We start from the raw sequence: 24,996 nt of genomic DNA on the forward strand, positions 1-24,996 counted from the left end.
TTAAATCAAATTTAAGATTATATTCACAATTTTACAACCAAAATGTCATTTCATATACAGCTTTTGATCAGATTTTTCACTACTACAACACCAATCTTTTATTTTATTTACCGCTTTTGAACCTGAAATGGACTCTGTTTTTGTACCGAAAGTTTGCTTTGTCATTTACCAAAAATATGTGCCTCCAGTCATCATACTCAAGTTTTTTTCCATTTGTTAGCAGACACCATAAAGAACTTCAAAATTCTATGAAATCAGTTCATAATAAATATTTTAATCCAATCGCATGTTTAGAACCTTACATTTTGTGTGTGAAATGTCACACACGTTGAACGCTGGAATGTCCCAAATACAAGCAATGTTCTTGCAATGGCTGTACAATTATTTCCATATACTCCTAGTACTTCAATTATATTGGAATATTTAACACTTGTGATGACATGGTAATCATGAAATCAAACCTGGGGCCCTTCGTGATAGACTTAGCCGTTACATTTTCTGGATTCTTGCCAAACTTTCCGATTATCCTCATATAACCACACACTTGCTCTGATTGATTGTTTCCATAGCAACAAGCAGAGGCAAGTTGCAATTAGAACACGGCCTAGTTGCCAAAACCAGCCTTGCAGTCAACCTGGAGACTATCATTTCTATCCTCGTAGCCAGTCTAGAGCCAACAGGGGCATTACTGTAGGATTTCCAGTTCCGGTTGATTGGGCCTCAGACACATTGTAAGGCCGGCTCCTCACAAAAAGCTAAAAACATGTGTTAAAACAGTGTCATCATCTCCCAAGATCAACAATAAATTGCTGTGAAGGTTAAAAGTGTGTCTGAGGAAGTTAAAATCGGGACATCCTTCTCTAATGTACAGATTTAATATCCTCAAGACACAATTTTAACCTTCCGCCAATTCATTGTTGACGTTATGAGATGTTGACAGTGTTTTAACATGTTTTGAAAATGAAATCATAGACACGGTATATTGGGAGCGTCCAGCCCTTGCAGCAAGTGGCGATGTGTGAGAGGACCCTGTCCAATACAAACCAAAGTTAAAATAACCTCTTCTCAACCGAACGGTATGAGAAACCGTGCACCAATGATTAGGTTACCAGATCCCTGTAAGGGAAATGTAGGACATGCTGTCCCAAAATGTAGGACATTAAGTCAAAATGTAGGACACGAAACATTCTCAATAAATAATACATATTTCTATAGAACACGTTAGAAAGTAGTTGAAAAATGACACTTTTCAGTTTTAAAAAATTTAATTCTTAATGAATTCTTAAATTCAAAATTTCAAAACTTGCAATCATACTAATCAATGCACCTCTTACTACATGATTTATCAGAGAAGACAATTTTTATCAAATTTCAGGTTTAGTCAAACTATATTTATGTTAGAGTGGACAGTCAAACTCTTTGTAATTTGCCCAGTACCAAACATTTTACAGACTTTATGAAAATATAATTTCTCTCGTGAGTCTGTTGTGCTGATGGTAATGAAAGTACTCTCTCAACATTTGAATTATGACCTGTAATGGCAAACAAATATTCATCAATTACTGTAATTTAAAATGGTTCCAGAAGTTTCATCTTGGGTAGGTTTTAGTTCAATAACAGGGTGTCTACCAAAATAACACATCCAGGATGCTTCACTTTTTCTGGACTTTTCTAGACCTTTTTTCAGTTTTCCCCTACTTACGAAAAGTTGGAAATTAGTAATTAAGAAAATAAATATTTATTTAATAAAAACCCCTACCAAAGGGCCAGTTAAGATAAAAACTGAAGCTGAATTTGAGAAGAGAATTAGATCTGCTTTCTCGTATTAATGCATCCTGAACTGTGTTTGACAGACAAGCGAGGCTTTGGCGTCTGGACTCACAGTCTGTATAATTCTGCTCAGGAATTGAACAATGACGTTATCAGAAAGTGGTCCCAAAACTTTGTTCATTAATTGCTTCCGTTTATTTAATAGCAGGACAAACTTTTTTTTCTTTTGGGCAATGACTGAATCAAAATAAATTTCACTATTGAGTTTAGAAGCGCAGTCCATAGACTTGTAACTTGCATAATTTGTTTCTGTTACAAATTTTCCTAATTAATATTTTGTGACGCTCAAAATGTAGGACATTTATGATATTTTTCAAATTCCTCCTGGGTCCGGGAAAACCGGACGTCTGGTGACCCTGCCAATGATGAGCTTGATAGCATGAAGCTTGTTTCCCATTACCTCATTCCACTCTTCTTGATACGTGTCAAGAAGGGAGCAACAATGCAAAGTCCAGCATGGGGGTTCATTCAACAGGTCATCTGGTGCTTCGGACTGCCCTGGCATAGCACGTCAATTTTACCATTTGCCCTATGGTGAGGGACTTTTTGGTTATCCTGTATCTCTGGTTATATGTTTTCCCGGGTCTCATGATTAAAGAAATTCTAATGTTTTGTTGCACTGGGGCAAAGAAGAAATTAAGTGTAACATATGTGGAAAAATTAAGAACTGTTCCGCTGTACTAGGAATCAGAATTTGTTTTACTTACCATCCTCAACTCCTTGATCTGTCTTAATAGGAACGCATATGTCACAGAAAGTCTCCTTCCTCTCCGTAACATGCTCGCACTCCAGACAAGTAGTGCGGAGGACAGTAACGCCTTCAAAATTCTCAGCAATGAAGTTCACTGGTTTCCTCTTCTTCTCCGGTTCCTTTTTCATCTCCACCATCCCGTTGACCAACGGCTCCTCCTCCTTCTCGGATTTTCCTTTCCCGTTCTTGCCCAACTTCATCTTCCAGGACTTGCGCACCATCCGGGGCTTCATGGAAGAACTGGACTGGCTCCGGTCGACTTCCATGTTGGAAGCATCGCTGTTTTCCAGAGAGGTAGCCTGCGACGAACGCACAGAGAGCAATTGGCAAGTTTCCCTGATGATGTCCAGCAAGCACACGAGAAGCTCGTGGGCGTCATGCTGCTGGTTTCCTTCAAAGATTGAGTTCACCTCCCTGCAAAGATGATGAACATTATAAATATCATGTTTCTTTCCCTGCAATGAAGATGAACATTATAAATATGTTTCTTTCAAACTCCTTTTCAGAAGATTAAGCTACGAGGACTTGAGGAGGTCTACATTTCGGTTTGACATGTTTCCCTAGCCCAGGTCAGATCAACAATGTTCATTCTTTTTATATTATTTTATTCATATGCTAATTAATTAGGTACTTGTATACAAATATGCAGGGACCTGAAAATGTTCACATTGTGCCTGAATCTTTAAATTCAGTTCTATTCTTTTTAATAATACAAGTTAATTTATGGGAATTTATTTTTTTAAAATAAGAAATACAGTATGTTTTTTTTCATATTTATGTTTTCTGTATCACATGTATCATTAAATCAGAATAATAAACATGTCACTACAAAGTTTTGCACTGTTGCTAGCAGAATTTGAAAACTTGCAGCGATATGGTAGTCGGCCATATACTACAATGTATAGCATAATTATTTATGCTGTTACCTGTAGATCCTTTTTAAGAAGGTGACTCTCGAACAATAATTAATTGCTTTTAGTACAATCTTGAATTAATTAACAAATTAAATGTTTTAACATCATATTTCATATTGTGTAGTTAGCCGACCTCCATGGTGGAATCATTAGTACAGAGTGCTACAATACGAAGGGTCCCCAGTTCGAATACCAACCCAGGCATGGGTGTCCTTTGTGAGCATCCCTCATTGTCACGATTAACCAAAAATGGAAGAAAAGCGACGCTTTTACAAAAACCTAATCAAAGTGTGCAACTTTATCTCAGTTGGATTCCAGGCTTTCTTAGGCTGTTAAAAAAAGCGGCTCCTGAGAAAGAAGCCCTGGTGCCTGAATTATTATTAGTCTTGTCTACCATTGCAAATATGTATGTGAAAAAGTGTGTGTGGATACGGTCCTACAAAAATTCGTGTAAATCCAGTTATTATTTACTACTTTTTAGGTTCTTTATTTTTTGTATATCTACTACATAACTGTCTGTATTTTATCGTCGTATCTAGAACATTGAAGAAAAAGCAGCCATTTTTGGATGTTGAAAATTCAAGTTTCGAAAGGAGGGCCATTGGTAACAAGTGCCAACCAAATATATACAAGACTCCAGATGAAAGTGGGACTTCGACTTGGAGTGGGACTCTTGCTCCAGTGGAGAACAGACCTCCTGGGGATGCTGCAAGGCAATTGGATTGCCGGGCTGGCTAGTACCTTGGTGTCCTACTGACAGTGAAAGGGGTTTGTTCTGAATGCTCCTTCGAAATGATTACATCACACCAGGCCCTGTTAACGTGGGATATTGTAAAATGTAGAACAACGGGTGACCTTGTGGTCATCATAAAAATGGTAGCCAAAAATTCTCTAAAATAACTAATTACAGGAATCTGTGGAGGAACGCTGTTCAGCATGGTAAAGAAAGGAAAAGGAGTGCATGCTGCTGCAAAGGACCGGTAACTGCAGTCGCATTTCCCCCTCCATGCAATCCTTCACTCTCGCAATAGCCCTTACGAGTCGCTATTTCACAGAGGACTTGCTTCCATTTACTGGGACAGATATACAAACAATGTATGCTACACAGACTTCTGGGACAGATATACAAACAATGTAACGGAGGACTTTATTCATCTGCTCATTTTAATTTATACAACCCACTGTGCCATTAGACTAGGTTTACAGAAGATTGAATCATACAGCAGTGGCTTAGCCTCAAAATTTGACCTGGCTTACTGTAACAATTCATATTTATTGTATCTACAGCCCCAAACTAGAAGAATTAGATATAATAGAAAAAAATGCCAATGTAGGCATGCAAGTAAAACAAAAACAAGAGTCTGACAACTTCAAATTCTCCAGCAATTCTGATATTTTTCATAAATCATAAAATTTCCCTTGCCACTGAAAATTGGACATGAATTTCCATTCAAGGAAAATTTCCGTTCATGTAGCAACACTGCCTCTGTCAAGCGCAGCACACAAACTGAAAGGAACAAGCAGTTTTCTCCTGCCAACCCTGTTTCTAGCAGTGGCAGTCTGCATGTTTATAAATAGTCTTTGCCCTCTTCGGGTACAATCGGGGCAAAAACCAGGTAGTCAAAAGGGTGCGATGGAGAACGACCACTGGCATACATGAACAAGTCAAAGTTCTTTACATAATTAACTTAATTTGGGTTTAAAAGCTCGTTTTAATAGTTTGCATAATCAGGGTGACCACTCTAGGACCATGATAAAATTCAAGTATAATTCTCGGTTTTCAAGGCCAAATTTTAAAATTCAAGGGTACAGGCAGATGGTTTCTCTGTTTCCACCTTACGTATTACCACCTCTCACCACCCACACACATACATACATAAATACAGTTTGTGCGATGCCACTGTATCCAAAAATTCTAATTCAGTTCAATTAAATGACACATATATTTACAGTCCCGTGTGAATTAATCGGAACCCAGCAATTACATCCAAAAATTTACATTTATTGTCTTACAACATAGAATACTTCAACTTTTTCAAACACATTTGTACATATATTCATTTTTCACATAAGGTACAAACAGATAATCATTTTTAATAGTTAATATTTTTTATAACTTCCATTACACGTTTTGGCACAGATTCTACAAGCTTTGAATATATTGTATTAAGTTTATTGTCATGGAACCAAACACGAACAAGAGACTCAATCACTGCCTGCTTTGTGGAACAGTTCAGTTTTGATATTTGTCGTTAGCAAATAGCCCACAAATTCTCGATTGGATTTAATCCGGGGAGTTCCCTGGCCACTTTAACACTCGAATATTGTTCTCACTCATGAAATTCTGTACTTTTTTGGCAGTGTGACAAGAAGCCAAATCTTGCTGGAAAATGCTGTCACCATTTGGAAACTTCTCCAGGAGCACTGGAATCATTTTCCTCCTCAGAACATGTATGTATTTGTCAGCATTCATCATACCATCAATTGGCACTAATGATCCTGGTCCTTCATGGGTGAAGAATCCACAAAAAATCTTCTTGTCAGGGTGTTTTACGGTCTGTTGCAGATGTGCTGACGTTACAGATTCATTACTCGACCGACACACGTATTGAACCCGCTGTCCCTGGACCTCAAAATGTGTTTCATCTGGGAACACAACTTTCTTCCAGTCGTCCTCTGTCCAATTTCGATGAGAACGGACCCACGAGAGAAGTTTCTTGCGCATTGCAGCCAAAAGAATTTTTTTTTCACCGGTTTCCTGGCTTTCCGTCCAGCTGCAAGAATTCTACGTCGTACATTGGGAACATCCAAATGCACTCCTTTGTCCCTCAATTCCCGTGTCAATTCCACTGCAGTTAGAGCCGGGTTTTGTTTACTTTTCCTGAGAAGAAATCGGTCATCATATGGCAATGTCTTCTTCTTCCTCCCACATTGCCCCTTTTTATTAGGTGTAATGGAACCAGTTTGTCTGTACTGCTTGATAATTCGATTTACGGTAGCTACACCAACAGAGAATTTTGCAGCTATCTTCCTTTGCGTCAGACGTATTTTGCGATAAAGTCACAATTGCAGAACGTTTTCTAGGTGTCAAATCCATTGGCAGAAATTCAATGACACCTGCACCAGAATTAGCCTACTGATTATATGGAAAAAAACTACATTTACGAACGCATAGATATGTATACAAATGCAAAGGATCAACGCACGAGATGCCTGACCGTGACAACAATGCTCAAGTTAATGTACAGAAAACGCGGGAGATAAAAATAGCCACCGCATGTACATTGCTGCCACCTACTGGGCAAGTGCTGACAATTCAGACAAAAAAGGGGCTTGTTCCGATTAATTTGCACGGGACTGTAAAATATTTAATTTAAGGTGTTGCATTTACATTTGCCATTTCACATGCTCAAACTTGAAATACATCTATAAACACTCTACGAAAAATTGTTTAATTTTATAAGAATTTCAAACTCAAGTTTACCTAATAAACTGCAAGATATCTTCTGTCTGTGAGATTGTTCTGCAAAGGACACTAACAAAGTAGATGGATTGAGAGGATTCTGTTTTATTTTCCATGCAGTTTTTATTTCCTTCCTTGATAAAAATAAAAGCTAAACTCTTAAAAACTCGCCTCAGGGTATTTATAAATATGCATAACTTCAATTGGATTTGGTTTAATAAAAGTTGCAATTTTTCACGTCTATGGAGAAAAATTCATGTAGAATTCACGCATAATTCCCAAAGCTAATAAATCATGTATAATTCCAAGAATTCCCAGTGAGTAGACACCCTGATAATATATAATGAGCAATTTCACATATATTAAAGCTAAATCTATAAAAATCTATAAGAAAAGTTGGCGGTAAACGTAGTAACATGGAGAATACACCACTGTCATACAGTTCCTGTTTGGTCAATTTACCTACAGAGATACGAAATGTTCTTACCTCAAAGCATGAAGGAACACATCTGGTTGAAAAGGATCACTTATTTCCTTATGTTCCGAGGTGTGTAGTTTTTGGTAAACATCGTGCAGCTTCTCAGTAGTAACCTGAATCTTCGACTTCTCACCGTCGGAAGAACCGTGGTTGCTGAGGGACAGGTCTTTCATCTTGTTTATATTGAACTGCATCTGCCTGTTTAAGTCCGACAAATCAGACACCAGGTGATGTAGATTATGTAGAAAGTAGGGAGCAAATCTCAAAGTATACAGTACACTATTTAGAAAGCATGTATTGCCTAAGTTACAAAGCGTTGCGACAGGTGATGCCCTGTCGGAGCTGGCTGCCTCGCTGCCCGGACTATCATCGGTCGAGCTCTTCACTTCTGTCTCGCTATTGGATACATAACCGTTCATGACTTCTTTCAACGGCAACCGGCTGTGAGGGAATATAACCTGCGTACCATTATCGTGAGGAGCTGCCATAAACGCCGATAGAGAGAGCTGTCGCTGACTGAGGCTAAGACTCAGACTTTTCTTCCTGGGAAGGAAAGGCTTGTGGAATAATTCCCCGTCCCCTTCCTCGCTGTTTGCATTAGCTGGAGCTATGGGAGTGTTCTCGTCTCCGCCTTCCTCGCAGCTCCTGGCTTCAAGTGAAAGCTTGTTCTTTTTCCTTGGAGGTCCGCTGCTAAATCCAGCTTCCGTCTTCTCGGCAAGCACAGTCATTTTTGGGCCTGCAAACATTACGAAAGTCAAACATGTTAATGAAAGAAAAACAACACAATTCTTAATGACTATTTTATTTTACGAGAGGTTACCTGTTTATCAGAACTTACGATTGATCTATGGTTTACTTTACTTCTCCTTTCGGTCACTTTTAGCTAATCTCAAAGATGATGATGAGTGATGATATGATGAAAATAATGATGGGGCACAAAGAACACCTATGAACCTGTGGTAACCACCCCATTAACGGGAGTCCAGCGCAAAGTGCACCAGATTTACAACTATTACAAAGAAAACAAGGTGCACTTGCTTTTATATCCCACAACTGTAGCATTTCCCCATGGGTTAATAATCCGATTGATTGATTGATTTGGTGTTTTAAGTCCACTTTATGCACAGTAAGGGTAATCAGGACTGGACCTACAGTTTAAAGTGGGATCTGAAAAACTATGTGCCTCCACCTGGTATCAAACCTGGGACCCCTTGATTACAAGGTGATGACACTACCACTGCGCCATCAGGGAGGCGTTAATAATCCAAGGAAGAGGACCTTTTTTTATTTTGTTCTTTCTTCCCTCTTTTTCCATTCTCTGTCTTTCTTTATCTAGCCTTCTATCACTCATCTGTCTTTTGAATAGAGAGAAAAAGAGACAGACACCCCTCCCTCTCCCTATCTCAGAGAACAAGGGTGAGAAAAAGAAATTTCATCTTGCACACACACATGCAGAGAGGGAGGGGATAAGAGAGAGAATTTCACAAGGTGACAACACCACCAGATGTGGGTCAGGGGGTGGTGCATGCACCCTGGAAAGAGAGAAAGAAGACAGTGTTTTGTATTGTGTTATCATCATTTTGTAAAATATACAAAACAGTAATTTTGCCTGTAGTATTATATGGTTGTGAAACTTGGTCCCTTACATTGAAAGAGGAACATAAATTGAGAGTATTTGAAAATAAGATCCTTAGGAAAATATTTGGACCTAAAAGGGATGAGGAGACAGGTGAGTGGAGAAGGTTACATAATTTAGAACTACATAATTTGCATTCAGGTCTAGATATTATTAGAATAATTAAATCAAGAAGGCTTAGGTGGGCCGGCCATGTGGCACGAATGGGAGAGGAAAGAGGAGTTTATAGGATTCCTGTTGGGAAACCCGATGGTAAGAGACCTGTAGGAAGGCCAAGACAAAGATGGAGGGACAACGTTGAGATGGACCTAAAGGAAATCGGTAGGGATGGAAAAGAGTATATAGATCTTGCTCAAGATAGGGACAGATGGAAGGCCTGTGTTGCTGCAGCCATGAACCTTCAGGTTTAAGAAGGCTAGAGAGTAAAGTAAGTAAGTTATCATCATTTCTTAGTTTAGTTGCCTTGAAATCAAGTGGTCCTGGGTTGATGCCAGGTGGAGGCACATTGTGGTTCGGATCCCACTTTAAACTGTAGTTCCAGTCCAGATTTGCCTGTGTGTGCATGAAGAGGACTTAAAAACTGAAACAAACAATCAATTCTTGAAGTGGAAATTCACAGAAGGGAGGATATTTGTGCCTGTGGAATAGCTGAAGGTGAATGGATACTTTATGCAAGTTTTCGTAGCTTCGGGTGATGACATTCTCCCTCTCCGATGTTTCCTCACTTCAAGCACTTCTTACAATGTACATATTATGCTAGAGAGTAAAGATCGTATCATATTAAACACTTCTGTGTTGATAATGTACATTTTATTGTTACAAACAAGAAGCAGTGTCTCTAGTAAGCATGTTTTTATTAAACACATATTTGGTATGAAGAAAAACACAGTCAGAAGTGCTGTAACAATGATTATTATTTTTGAATAAAATCAGCAAGTATGTGCACAATTAAAAATTGCATCCAGCATTTAAAAACATTGGGTGGGTGGAACTTAGAGATTTGTTTTAAAATTTTATGCAATAATATTTGTCACAAGTAGACTGAGGATTTGCCTAAAATGCTTTTTCTTCCTTGGCCAGAAAATTTAGGCTTTAACATTACACAAAAACTTTTCAGGTAATTTCTGAGAGGAATACATTAATTTTGTAGTGGTCGTTTTGGCCAATTTCAGTCATTGCCTATTTCGATGATAACTGCCTTTTTGAGTGTCTAATTGGGGAAAGTGATGAAAAATATGTGGATGTTAGTGCCTCTATTGTACTCTGTTGCTTTTTGTCTGCCTATTTTGAGAGTTTTTACTGCCCATCGATGCTCGTACTGGTTATAAGCCCTTATCCTCCGAATAACAATATGGCCATGGATAGTGTAAATAATACAGGACCATTGTCGAGTATCATATTGGAGATGTAACAATTATTATTAAATATTTAGGTAACAGTCAGTAATTAAGTTGTGGGAATTATTTACATGTAAAATGATGAAACATTTTGTTTTCTTACGTGTGGCGATTTATTTCTTAAATGAAATATAAGAGGCAAATTATTGGGTGGGCTAGAGCCCCACAGGTCCATATAAGTTGGTGCCACTGGCATCCAGTGTATCTTTCATGCAAGACAAACTTTACAAGAGTAAACAACCAAGCTTCATCTTACAGCTGTAGGGCTTAGCATTGAAGCCAGTAGCAACGATTGAATTGCAGTCATAGAAACATACAGATTCTGACCAAATGTAACTGAAAAAATATGATTAATTCTGATACCTGTCTGAATGTTAGTGACAATGGTTCTGTATTACCATGCAATGTTAATTCAATATTATTCATTGTCTGTAATTTATACTTTTCGATATTCTGCAACTACATTTTGTCCCACACCGTGGCCATGCGGTCTAAGGCAGGGCATGAAATTTCAAGTTTGAAATCAGTCGCCGGACTAAAATCTTTGGTCGCCACTATTTTATATTGATAAATAATAAAAATATGAGCAATTATTAAAAAGTTAGGAATTAATGTTTGTGTAGAGCTATCGTTCTGCACTGAAGTACCACTTATCAATCGCAGTTGCTGGGTCAAACTCTGACAGGGAGGATGGGGGGGGGGGGGTCCGTTTACGGAAACTCTGAGCAGATCATCCAGTGCCTCAGTCTTCAGAGAGTTCCTGTAAGTAGTCTTGAGTCTCACATGAGGCTGTGCTCACTGGTAGAACAGCACAAAATGTCAAAATCTGGAGCAAATTGGGGAATCTTGCCGAACACTCCACACTGTGGATCTTCTCCGGCGTCTGATTCAAAGCTGGAGAAGGAAACAAAAGTTTGTATTCTGTCCACTGCTGACAGAACACCCATTTTCTCATTAAAAAGGCTCGGGTTGAAGTATATGTAGAGCTCCTTTATTTATTCTATCCCAAACTGAAGAATATTGTCTTTGGGAGGCCAACCCAAGGTGTCGAAAACATGCAGAGATGCAATCGCATCTGTTGACATAGACGGCAATGTTTCTGTGATGTACACCTTCGCATTGTTAATTAAGTTTCCTCTAACAGTCTGAAACTCTTGCACATCCCTGATCTTCCCTGAAATGGATACATGGTCCACGAAATCTTGTTCGCCTGGTCCAACATTAGATTCCAGGTCAGCCAAAACTGAAATACAGTGTTCAATTCTTATTTTGTAGTGCCACGCTTAAAAGGTTCTATTTCCCGTAGAAATCCAAAAGGAAGTACAGAAGCTTAACAAATTTAAATTGCTTCAAACTTTTCAGCAAATCCTTAGCTTTAGCGCCATAATTGTCTTTTCTATGGGCCACCTGTTCAAGATGGGTCACAACAGCTTTCCATGATTGCAAGAGAGCTCTTATTGCTGGCTAACCACCTAATAGTGTGAATATCACTCAGTTTTAGAATTTCTTCTATAACTTCTGCCGTTTCTCTCAAGAGGTGAAGTCTTGAGGCGTGTTTGACACACATTTGAAACAACGAAATTTTAGTCGCCAGCCTAAAACTTTTGGTCGCCAATGGCGACCTGGCGACCGGAAATTTCGCGCCCTGGTCTAAGGCATCATGCTTTGGGCTCTGGCTACGGGACGTATGCATGTTCGAGTCTCCTGCTGCAAGCATAACATTTTTTCCCCTGAGATTTTGACCGGTGACCACCTCCATCATGAGGAAATTCGGGAACTATGAATGAGTAGCATAACCTGGTCTTGGAAACCTACAACTCCGTAACTCGATGATGATGGATGATCTCCCACCTCGGCAGGTGGAAGTGACGCCACCAGTTGGTAGGTAGGCACTGGCCCTCAAGGGCTGTTGCACCACAGGTTATTATAATTATCACTACATTTCAAATGTGCTAATCCCTTTTTCTTTTTTCTCTAATCCTCAGGTGAACAAGAAGATAGATGAACACAAGAATCATCCGATTCTGAAGTCATTGAACTCTGTAACAGTTTGCTAAAACACATCGAACAACTTACTGTTAGGAAGAGGATATTCGCGAGTTTCACATGATTGCCAGCAGATAGCAGTAGCACCCTCCCCCCCCCCCTTTCTGCACTTGCATCACATTCAAGCAAAGATGGCGACGTCGCAACAAAAAGCTTTCTGTGTACTGGGCTTTCAAGTGTGCGAATCTGTTAAACCGTGCAGCGTGAATTTCGGTGACAGTATGGTGTTGAACCTCCAACCACACAGAGTATTCGACGTTGGCACGAACAGTTCAAAGACACAGGTTGTCTGTGCAAAGGGAAATCAATAGGCCGTGACTCCAGACATGCTCGCATCTGTATGGGACGAATTCTCCTACAATATGGAAATATGCCGAGCATCCAAAGGGGGTCACATTGAGCACTTATGAACATTTTTTATGTAAAAATTTATGTATAGCTGTGTATTTTAAAAGCAATTCCAAGTTCCTGGTTTGATAAATAAAAATATATATATAGGCTTTTGAAATCTGGTGTTTCTTTTTGAAACAGGAGAATTAAAAAGGTTAAAAACCCTTGAACAAGCAAGACATGATTCACATAGAATACAATGATACAACATAAAACTGTAACACAATCAAACTGAGAACTCAAAAAACCCATGGCTCAAACATAATTCAATAAGCCATCGCAATGTAGCATTCATCCAAATATGCCCCTTCACCTCTCCTACTCGTAAACCAGAAATTATAACTTAAATGTAGCACGTTACTATAGACTGCCAGTGGGTGCTGTGGAATAGTGCATCAAATTTGAAGCAAAGTGCAGATGAGTCATAGGTCTAATGGCTACCATAAACAAAGAGAAACTTGTTCACTCTCAAAATATAATATTAGAATAGGTGAAAGTTAAATTACTAGATAATGGATAATGCCCAATTAACATTGCATGCTAATTAAGAATTCTAATTTCACATATGCTAATCCCTTTTTCTCGTTTCAAATAATGAAATCAGATGTTAAGAGCTTCTATCAAGGGGAAACCGGCAGAAGGTATTCCACAAATTCTTCCAGCTCTCTTAAATATAATTTTTCATTGTTGTAAGTAATCATCTATTCATTTACATCTTTTAATGAATTACCTTGCACGTAGTTACCTTTCAATAAATATAAGGAATCTACAAGTTTACACTAGCAGTCACAGTTGGAGAAAAACCATACCAACTTCACAGCTCTGCTTGAATGTTAATGAATATGTGAAATCGGTTAATATAGGGTCAATCCATATGACGTGGTACAACATGGGGTTGCTTGACCATTTTTAAAAAAGTTTATTTTTTGTGTGCTGTGAGCCTCATATGTTGACAGTTCAGAACCACTGTTATTTTATTATTACTATCACCAATTTAAATATGGCGGGCATTTTCTCCATTCGTAAGCATTAGCGGTAACTTTTTTTATCTCAGCTCTGGTAAGTACTATGACAATGAGACAAAATCTGTGATGTTAAGCACATTATAGGCTACAATTATATTTGTGCGTAATTTTCTAAACATTATTCCTTCATAATCAATTTTAAGGTCAAAATTGTGTATTTTAATTACTCAAAATGACATTTTGGACATTTTTTTTAGGGGGAAGGAAGTTTGTTTGACACAATTTTTTTTTGTGCAAGTACCTGTGTACCAATAGTGTGTGTGAAAATTATTTGAAACTTGAGACTTTAATCCTTTTTTACCTACAGGGTCATAAACATGTACTTTTTGTTAAAAAAAAATCCAAGTTCAGGGTTAAATATCTCTGGTGGCCAGTTGTTTAAAAATCTGAAATTTGTACACAATACAGTACTCCATGATAAGTAACATCAGTAAAAATTTTGAGTTTGAGATTCAATTGGTTTAAGAGATACAAAACTCGTGAAAAATTCAATATTTTGCATTAAATATGGTATGTATAATTTAATTTCTTATTAACATTTTGTGTTAAAATTCTGCAAACTGTAATTTGGAATATCAATCAACAACATTACAATCATGAAATGGTTCTGCAATAAAGTATATATACGATGGTGTGCTGAAAAGTAAAGCTTCCTATGTTTTTTTTTTGTTATATTTGCTACCCTGTAAATGCATTTTGGATTTTGAGTAACCATACATTGCACTTAAAAGACTTTCCCGCTTCTCCATTGAAGGTTTCAAACTTCTATCACCAGGGGGTGCTGAACTATAGTGAGGAAAATGGCAGCATGTAACCATGCAATGTCGGTGGAGTGCCATGATAGAGTTTCCAACCCCAGAAAATGTGCTACAAATTGACATTCATCTGAGAGTGAAGGCATTTTATGGGGATGAATGCTGAATCAGTGCTGTGCGAACTTGGGCTTTTCATGCTCATAAAGAAAACTCCAGCTGAACACGATTCTGATGACCTCCATCAGTTGCAGTACGTGCCCTTCCACTTCATTCTCTCACATATGCTGAGAGTTCTTCAGCTGGGGATTTCCTTGCGAGCATGAAAAGCCCAAGATCGCACAGTACAAATGTCTATGCATTCATCCCCATAAAATGATTAAACATTCGGAAAATACGAAGAATAATCGATTAGGAACTGTGAATAAACCTGATTTCAATAAGAAGATAATGCCGATTCTGGAGTTGGCAACCTGCATTCTTAGGAATTGGCAACCTGCAAAAATGACCCTAGTCTTCTCCCTTCCTCCATACCAGGTGTCATAGTGAGCTAGTCCTGGTCTAAGACTCAGCATACGCCACTGTCAGAACCATTACCTTTTATTTATAATGAAATATTCATGTTTGTGAACAAAATTTACATAGAATCTGTTTTCTCTCTCGGTGTTGTGCTCTTCCTATAATTCCCAGAATAAACCACCTGTCTCTAATATCTAGGCATTCACAATTCTAAAAGTCAAACCTGCAAAATGAGATAAGGTAGAATTTGTTCTAATTTTTTCCACATAAATTATGAAAACACCCAAAGGAAGCTGTATGATTTGGCACTCACAGAAGATGAACCACATAGTAATTTAAGCAAAATATGGAGGGTTGACCAGGACTAAAAACCTAGGTCTCTGGCATACCATGCCATACACACACACACACAAAACAACAGAAGTGAAAAACTATGCTTGGCAGTTCAGTTGGTACACCAATGGCAAGATTATACCCAAAACCCTGGGTTCAAGTCCTTGTGGAGCTTGCATTTTTCTTTTTTGCATGAATTTCTACCACAGGGAACTTTAGGCAAATATTGAAATGTTGAGGCAACCAAATGATGATTCCCACTCATTTTGCACACAAATTCTAACCACCCTGGAATATTTTATTACGCTACTAAACATTAAATCTTTATTACATTAAAATATACTAAAATGTTCTAAGAAACATTTCCCATTTCTTGACAGTGTTCAAACTGATCAAAATGTATTTTTACCAATTTATATAATTTAATGTGTTTATGTCATACCTAATAGGAATCAATTCAAATTGCATCATTACACTATCAACAGTGACAAGATATACTATTTTTATTTTTAAAACAGGAACTTTGTAAGAGTAAAATGTACACAGTTCCACAATTTCCATCGTTTTCATAAAGCTCTGACATGTCAATAGTACATTTATCACTTTTTAAGTTCTAAATTCTGGAAGAATAATTAAAAAAATGGAGCGAATGCAGAATATAGAGAATGTCTCCAATTTCGTTAATATTTAGTATACTAACTAAATTTGGCCTTCTAATCATGAATCTGTTGTTAAAATGAGAGGGTCACGTCTGGAATCACGAAAAAAGCCGATATAAGTGTTTTTTTTTTTAAAGCTGTATCGCATTTTTTTGCAAACAAAATTTTGACTATGATTGTCTAACCTAACCTTACTGGAAATGGTTCGTGGGGCTACCCATGCATCGTTCATGTAGGAGGCCAAAATTAGTTAATATACCAAATAATAACGAAATTGAAGATAGTTTCTTACCGTAACCTTACCGGAAATAGTTTTGTGGGGATATCAGTTAAATATTTTCCCAATGAGCACATATTGTCAAAAAATATAAGTTTTGTAGCACTAGCTTCCTTACTGCACAAAATGCCATTTTTCTAGAAGAACGCTCGAACACCGTTGCCAAACCTCCCTCTAATCAAAGAGCGTATCCGCAATGCCATGCTTCAACGATTAATGATCTTCAAGTAACGAAGGAACAGTGTGGCAACACTGTAGACAGCCCAACGAATGCCAAACGTCACTTGTTCATACCATCAAACATGGTTGTTATGTTTACGTATGGAGAATGATTGCGGTAATGAAGAACGTAATTCTGCAACATATATAGACGTACGTGTACAATTTTTACACGTGACCCCCAAATCTTAAATCCAGATACGTTACCAGGACCGCATATTTAGTGAGTATAAGAAGTAGGAAAGGAATTATAGACATCTTCGAAAGTTTCGTTACCGTAAGTTATGATTTCACCATAAATTATCAGTAGGACAATATAAAAAAAGATTTTTATAAAATACTTAAAAGTACAGTAGACCGTCGATTATCCGAACGTCGGTCAACCGAACGACCGCTTAACCGAACTGTGTACTCGCTCGCACCTGTTACTCTCCCACCCTACCGTCCATCATCCCCCTCACTCCCAAACCAAGTTTCCCACAGTAGTCGCCGCACTGAGCCACCGCTGGCGGAACATTGCTTCTAATGGGGCCTTCATAAGGCGCTGCTGACCGGCCAAGCCGCCAGTCGCTGTGTTTCAACAATCAGCACACTTCTGTCGGTGTATGTATTGTTCATGCAAAATGCGTATGTAATATGTACATATTTTTGTTTAATAAACTGTACCACATACTATATATTCCTACTAAAGTTGCCTTTGTACGTTACTTTGTAATACTTAAAGAGATGCCTGTTTTTATGAATAAATTTACTGTACAGTACTTCTTTTTGGCAAATAAACATGTACAGTTTGATTATCCGAACAAACCAGTTTTCCGAACACCCATGTCCCCCAATTACTTCGGATAATCGACGCTCTACTGTACTTAAGTTGGTGAGTATGTGATTTACGTGAAACTACGTTTCGGGATATAACTAATCCCTTCATCAGGTAGAAATACTATGCCAATTTAATTGACATTGGCTGCGTCAGACAATGCGTGGATCAAGAGGTATGGTAAAAATAGGGCCTCCTCAGTTTAGTGTACAGCGTCTATCGAGCCACTACTGATAAAGTGGTTTTTAACATGTTCCGAGTATAATTGTTTTAGTGTTTTTATGGATACACCCATCAGGATTTTAACGTAATGGTAGGAATAAGGCACTTTTATGCATTCAGCAGCCTAAGTCATTTTTTAACCTTTTTACCTATTTTACCATACCTCTTGATCCACGCTTTGTCTGACGCAGCAAATGTTACAATTAAATTGCCATAGTATTTCTACCTGATGAAGGGATTAGTTATATCCCAAAACGTAGCTTTCACGTAAATCACATACTCACCAACTAAGTACTTTTAAGTATTTTATACAATCTTTTTTTATATTGTACTGATAATTTATATTACGTGGGTAAGTCACACCTGCATCAACACGAAGATTTCACCATATTTAATATGCAAACAAAACAAATATGCATTTGCCCACTATTAAAGTTTATTGTTGGTTAGAAATTTCACCATGATCAGAAAAATAAAGGTTGGAAGAATGTATGAGTAAAGAATCTGGACGTTATTGCTTTTATATCAAGTGTAATACTCTCTCAAAGTCGAATTATGTTATTGAGGTGGCCAACCTATCCCCTACTAAAACTGAATGCTGCAGACATTTCGAGGTTAGAAGGAAACTTGCCAACCTAATGAGTCTAACCTTGTCTAAATGGATCTGTGCCACTAAGCCTAATGGTATCAATTACATCTCCGAACAATACCTCTCACTCATTTATTTAGTCATTTTTTACTTTCGTACTTATCGATTGTGCATTCCGGAACATTGTGTAGTGTGTCATTTTACTTTTCTCACGAAAATAATGTCCATAACAGTAATTATTGTTCGTCCTTTTTTGGCTTCTGTAACACACAGTATGGCGGGCACAGCATCGTGAATCAGTGGGTGTACAGTGTTTCCAACCTTCTTAACCGAAAAATGCCCCACACACCATTGACGGATAGCCCCAAATAAAATTCACGCATAGTCCCAAATACCATTCATGCATACACCCAAAAACCATTCAAGGATAGCCCAAAAACCATTCACGCATAGCTCCAAAAACCATTTACGGATAGCCTATTCCGGCAAGGTTAGGTTAGGTAAACAGTAAAAATTTTGTGTCGTACTAATATCAGGAATGTATATTTCGTTTTTTCATCTTCTTGCAACAGAACGGCGTGGTTGGAAACACTGACAGAAGATTACATCATCAAACATGCGCAACATCCGGCTCTCGTAGAGGAAGGAGAGAACAGCAACGGCAATTGTGCATCGGAGAGATATTATTCGTGAAAAAGACATGAATTCCCACTCAAGCACATTCAACAACGAAAGAAAATACCTCCAGGAACTATGTAAATGCTAGAAAAATTCATTTCAGGGAACGACTTAAGATGACCAGATCTCTCTCAGATTTTCTTCATATTTGGCAATTTGGCATACTCACTAATTGAGGCCTCCTAACCACGAATCTGAAGTTAAAAGTTGTAGGAAACGACTAGAAATTGCAAAATAAGCAAAAATAAGGCGTTAGTTTTCGGAATGGAACAGTTGATTTTCGCGACATTTTTTGTTTCAGAAGGAAATACGGTAAATGTCTCTTATATCGGAGACACATTTCTATCGGATATTTTTTTCAAATGGTTCGTACTTACCAATTGTGTATTGCAGAACATAGTTGTAGGTGACATTATGCTTTTTACGCGAAAATAATTTCGATTCTTCACATTATGAGTAATTCTTTTAGGTCCTTTCTTCCATTGCGGACATACAATATGGCGTGCACAGCTGTGGATCATTGTGCGTCGTGCTTGTGTTTTGTCAATTTGGAGTTGGTATGCAGTGTTTCAACCTTCTTAACCGATAAATACATAATTTCGTGTTCATTATGTCATCACAAACCATTGACGGATAGCCCCAAAAACCATTCACAATAGCCCCACGGACCATTTCCGGCAAGGTTAGAATAGGTTGGGTTAGGTAAGCATAGTAAAAAAAAAATTCTCGTAAAAAAAGGCAAGTTTGGAAACACTTGCGAGACTTTCTACGCTCGCGCCATCTGCAGGTACATAATGGAAACAACGGCATTATGTTGTCGCTTTGCACAAAATGCAAGTTTATTATAACAAAAGTGCTTATTTCTTGTTCTGTAGCATTCTACGGTGAGAAAATAACTCCCACGAACTTTCAAAATGCTACAGAAACTCATTTCCGTAAGTAGTTTGTTCTGTAAAAATGAAGAAATGGGTCTCCGATATAACAGACATTTACCGGAGATATATATATTCCTGAGGTAACGATTAGATAAGCCGGAGACTGATTTCTTCAAATTTACAGGAGAAAAGACGAGAAAGTACTTACGGAATTGCGTTCTTGTAGACTTTCTGAAGCCGGGGAAATAGTTTTTTCGAATCGTGCAACTTATTTGGCCTGTAAGGAAGGTATTTTTCGTCGGTATAATTTAACAACACAGGGAATTTCTCCAATTTGTTTGAAATTTCGGATACTTACTAATTTGGGTCTCCTAATCACGAATCTGCACTTAAAATTTGGCGCTCACATATACACTCTGTAAAAAAAAATTAGCATCACTGTATTCTTATTACGGATGTTGACAATTTTGAGTTTCGCATGCATACATCTTTCCTGCACAACTTGAAATCAATTGATTGAAGCATTGGTCTGGTATCACTGCGTAGTGTGGTCTTATTCTTTTGTTGATTTAGTGTTTGGAGTGTCCGCTAGAGGGTGTTGCAATCAGTTACTGCTGCAAGGCTTTGTAATCAATTGTCAGGAATCTGTAAAACGATTGTTAGTAATGCAACTTGTTACGTGTTTTATGATGCAAACTAAATGTTCATTATTGACAATTTGCATACGTTATCATATTTGTGAAGTGTTCTGGTGGTGTGTAGTGTATTTGAGCGTGTTTTCTCGAAAAAAAAAAATGGGCAGAAAGTGTGACATTTCACCACGTAAGCAAGGAATGGTTCTTGCTTTGCATATGGATGGTCATTCTCAGAGAGAAATTCGTCGACAACTTCAAATGCATCAATCCACAGTTAGCCTTAGCCTGCAAAAGGAACAAGAACATGGAAAATCATCACTGAGAAGTCACTGTGGCAGAAAGAAAAAGACATCACCTCGACTGCATCGTATGATAAAGGACATGGCACTGAAGAACAGAGGAATGAGTTCACGCCAAATTGCACATAAACTTCAAGATGAGGTGGGAGTTAATCTTACTCATGCTACTGTAGTATCCCGACTAAAGAAACGGGGTGTTTCTAAACACGTCCCATGTAAAAACCCCAGACTAACTGACGCACATGCAAAAGCTAGACGTGAGTGTGTCACACGTTATGGCGCATGGAATGATACAGATTGGGAACATGTGGTATTTTCTGATGAAAAACTATTTAAATTGCTGGGGAGTGACAGCTCAGTTAAACTGTGGATGCGGAAGGGAGAAGAACTTGCAAAATCTTGTATTTTAGAAACTAAAAAGTTTTGTGGCAGTGTTATGATTTGGGCATGTTTCTCTGCAAAAGGGATTGGCAGGATGCATATTTGCACAGGGACCGTTAAGGCTGATCAATATCTGGAAATCCTGAATCTGAAAGTTTTACAAACTGCAGATCATTTTTCTGGACAGAATTTGGACTACTTTATTTTTCAAGACAATAACGCAACCTGTCACCATGCTCAGGTGGTGAATAACTGGTTTCATGATATGGATATTAAAAGACTTTGGTGGCCGCCCAACTCTCCAGACATGAATCCTATAGAAAACCTGTGGGCTATGATGTGCAAAAAACTTGGTAATCAGACGTACAGGTCAAAAGAGGAACTTATGGCAGCAATTGTACATGTTTGGAATTAAATTGAGGTCGAATATTGTCAAAATCTCATTCATAGCATGCCTCGAAGGTTGGAAGCACTTAGGAAGGCCAGGGGTGGCCACACTAAGTACTAGTCAATGTATTTACTTACTATCATTACAAATTGACATATCATGATACATTTAAAATCTTTGTTCAATCTTTTTACTTGTAAAAATTGTCTTTGTGCGAAAACGTTCCACAACTATATTTGCAATAATTTTGTTATTAGTTCTGTAAAGTGCATTATGTACGTAACTATGACTTAAATAATAAAAATATATTGTACAGATATAGTGTTTTATATAATTGTTAGGAAAACAAATCGACAAGTCGAATTAAATCAATAAAACAACTGATAATTCACGAGCGAAATGATGACGACCAAAAATAATGAAGTGATGCTATTTTTTTTTTACAGAGTGTAGAAATTCCTGAATTATGGGTAGCCCCACGGACCATTGGCGCTAGCCCCACGAACCATTGGCGCGTGGTTAGGTTAGGAAACATAGTTAAATTTTAGGGTCGTAGTAATATCAGGAATATATATATTTTGTTCTTTAAGTATTCAAAACGGAAAATCTTGCGATAAATAATGAGCAATTGTGCATTGTCGGTTGCGATGACTGACCCTCTTACTTTGCAAGTTTGACACGTGACCGCCAAATTTTAACTTCAGATTCGTGATTAGGAGCCCTAATTTAGTGAGTATGCCGAATTTCAGTACATGGAGAAATTCCCGGTATTGTAAAATCGCTCCTTTTCGTCATTCATGCATCTCCGTTGCACGACAGCTGGTGATACCATTGCCGTCGATTACGTGAATCAAATGTTCTGTGCGTTCGGTTATGTAACCCCCTGTCAGTGTAGCAACCACGCAGTAGTTTGACAAGATATTTTTTTTTTGTTGAAATTTATTTTTCCACATTTTCCTAACCTAACCTTACGTGAATGGTTTGTGGAACAATTTTCGAATAAAAACATTTTGTGAATAGATTGTGCAGCATTTATAGGTTCATAGCATGCAATACATTTAAGTGTAGTGAAAGGTTATTTTCTTTTTGTTGAAATGTATTTTTCTAAATTTTCCTAACCTAACTGAACCTAACCTAACCTTCCATGAATGGTTTGTGAAACAATTTTCGATTCAAAACGTTTTGTGAATAGCTTGTGCGGCATTTATAGGTTCATAGGTTTGGAAACACTGCACATCAACTGACGACAGACGTGAGTCAAGATTTGGCCGCCGAATTAGCAACGACAAATAAAGAATTATAATGTTAAAAATAACGTGTTTTTCATGGGAAAAAAAAGTGATCCCCAGGTTGAAAAATGTTCTGCTATGCATATGACGTAAGTAGAAATGATTTTTATTTGAAAAAGAACGAGTTGAATGTGTCTCCGACTTATCTAACTGGTACCATTCCTGATACTACCAAGACACCAAATTTTAACTATGTTTGCCTAACCTAACCACACGTCAATGGTTCGTGGTGCTAGCGTCAATGGTTCGCAATTATTTTGCAATTTCTAGATCCTGATACTACTACGACACCAAATTTTAACTATGTTTGCCTAACCTAACCAAAATTAATCTAACCACATGTCAATGGTTCGTGGGGCTAGCATCAATGGTTCGCAATTATTTTGCAATTTCTAGAAGTTTCAGACAAATTTTAACTTCAGATTCGTCATTAGCAGGCCTCAATTAGTAAGCATGTCAAATATGAAGAAAATCGGAGGGGGGTCCGGTCATCTTAAGTCATACCCATTTCAGTAAGTACTTTCTTGTGTAAAAATGAAGAAATCCGTTGTTCGGAGATGCAATTGTTACCGTTTCAGTAGTAGTTTACTTGAATCTCTCCCAACTGGAAACTTTTGAACTACCACACTGCATATATGAATTATGCTGGGCCATACCAGATTCGATTCGTTGGCTTCTTAAGCAATACAACTGTTACTAAAGCTAGATTTATGTACTTGAATGTGTGTTTGAAACTTGTTTTAAAATTTGGAAATTAAACAACTCACCATGATTTCTTCTTAAACCTCACTTGCAGCTTGTACAAAACCAATTTCCAAGAGCTTTGCAATTTTAGTCATTACAGAAATTTGCCGTGGCAAATAAGAGATTGCCCATTATCGACAAATATTATCACTTTCTAATCGGTGCTTCAAGCATCTTGATTCGAGATTAACATGTAGTAATATAGTCAGTCTTATCATAATCTGTCAGTGAACGATATAGAACGGAAGTTATACAATGTATATGGTAAATATGTTATCTTATCTAATTACTGGAAATATGTTTTTAATCATACATACGTGTTTCTCTTGAAAGAATGCATGGACGTTAGAATCACTGAAAATTTTCAGAGAAGAATATAAGACAGCATAGACATTATCTGTCAAAATCTCATTCCAATACAGAATTCTCGACCTCCATCTTCCAACCGTTACCACAGATTATCGTAGCAGCATAGCGTCGTCGTCTTCTTTGTTTGGCACACACCGCCTATTAGCGATTTCCTGCCAGAGGTCCTAATTGGTAGCAGTTCATTTTTCTCAAGATAAGTGTTTGAATTTGGAGAACTGAAGATGTAGTATACAGTATATGTTGCGTGAAAGTGACTGAAATTGTGTTTCTTTTGTGACAATTAAACAAAAGTTATTATATTCAAGCGTCGCGTGTGATTTAGATCTTCGAGAAGTGAATATAAGAATATAAGAAGTAAAGGGCCGTTTAAGGTCTACAAACAGAGTCCAAATGGAAGGCTCAAACGATTTTCATAATGCTGCATTAATTCATGAAAATGTTAATCTTAGTAATATGGATCCCCATGCTCCTCCTTCTCCAGCACAATATATCGAAGTGGATAACATTATACGGCGTACGCTTTTAGAAGGAACATGAGTTCAGCCAATACGCTGCCAGCGCTTGTGCGCTGTTGTCAAACCAACTGCTAGCGGAAGGGGAACGCAGAGAATTCGTTGTGTCCAATATTCAATTTTTTATATATAATGCATGCACGTGATATTTGAGTACAATGAAATATATAGTGAAGAATTCTACACAGGATATCACTGCAGCATATAAGAGAAACTTGTACCTGAAAAAAGTTTGAAGGTACGTATTTATTGTAGAGGAACTGCAATGTCATCAATATCATCGCTCGTCTCTGTTTTCTGGCATGTTTCCCAGGAGATTTGAATAGGGGGTCACCGATTTCTGTGGTAGATACTTTACCCTGTTTTATATTACGCAACACAGTAAAAACAAATACACCACACGCTTTAGCCGTAAGTTCTCGACTCTTGAGAAAACACTGTTTCAGCACGCACTTCTTACGACGCCAATTCATTGAAGTAAGAATATATTTCAAAAGTAAGATTTCTGT

General features: G+C 37.8%; 1 protein-coding gene across 2 annotated transcripts in view; it reads right to left on the reverse strand.

Annotated features, from left to right (window-relative positions):
• The window catches only part of Usp1 (ubiquitin specific protease 1), a 34,916-nt gene extending 10,852 nt beyond the window's left edge, over positions 1-24,064 (reverse strand). The window contains exons 1-3 of one of the 2 annotated variants that reach the window (XM_083137062.1): positions 23,924-24,064; positions 7,446-8,172; positions 2,538-2,995 (exon numbers count right to left, since the gene is read on the reverse strand). In XM_083137062.1, coding sequence (XP_082993188.1) covers positions 2,538-2,995; positions 7,446-8,164 — 1,177 coding nt within the window. In that variant the 5' untranslated portion in view covers positions 8,165-8,172; positions 23,924-24,064. Of the gene's footprint in view, positions 1-2,537; positions 2,996-7,445; positions 8,173-23,629; positions 23,712-23,923 lie in introns of those variants that run through there. The other variant, XM_083137063.1, reaches the window with a different exon arrangement.
• Positions 24,065-24,996: the final 932 nt, after the last annotated feature.

This window comes from Lepisma saccharinum, chromosome 15, assembly GCF_977018435.1.
Source record: "Lepisma saccharinum chromosome 15, izLepSacc3.1, whole genome shotgun sequence".
In the NCBI taxonomy this organism is placed as follows: Eukaryota; Metazoa; Arthropoda; class Insecta; order Zygentoma; family Lepismatidae; genus Lepisma; species Lepisma saccharinum.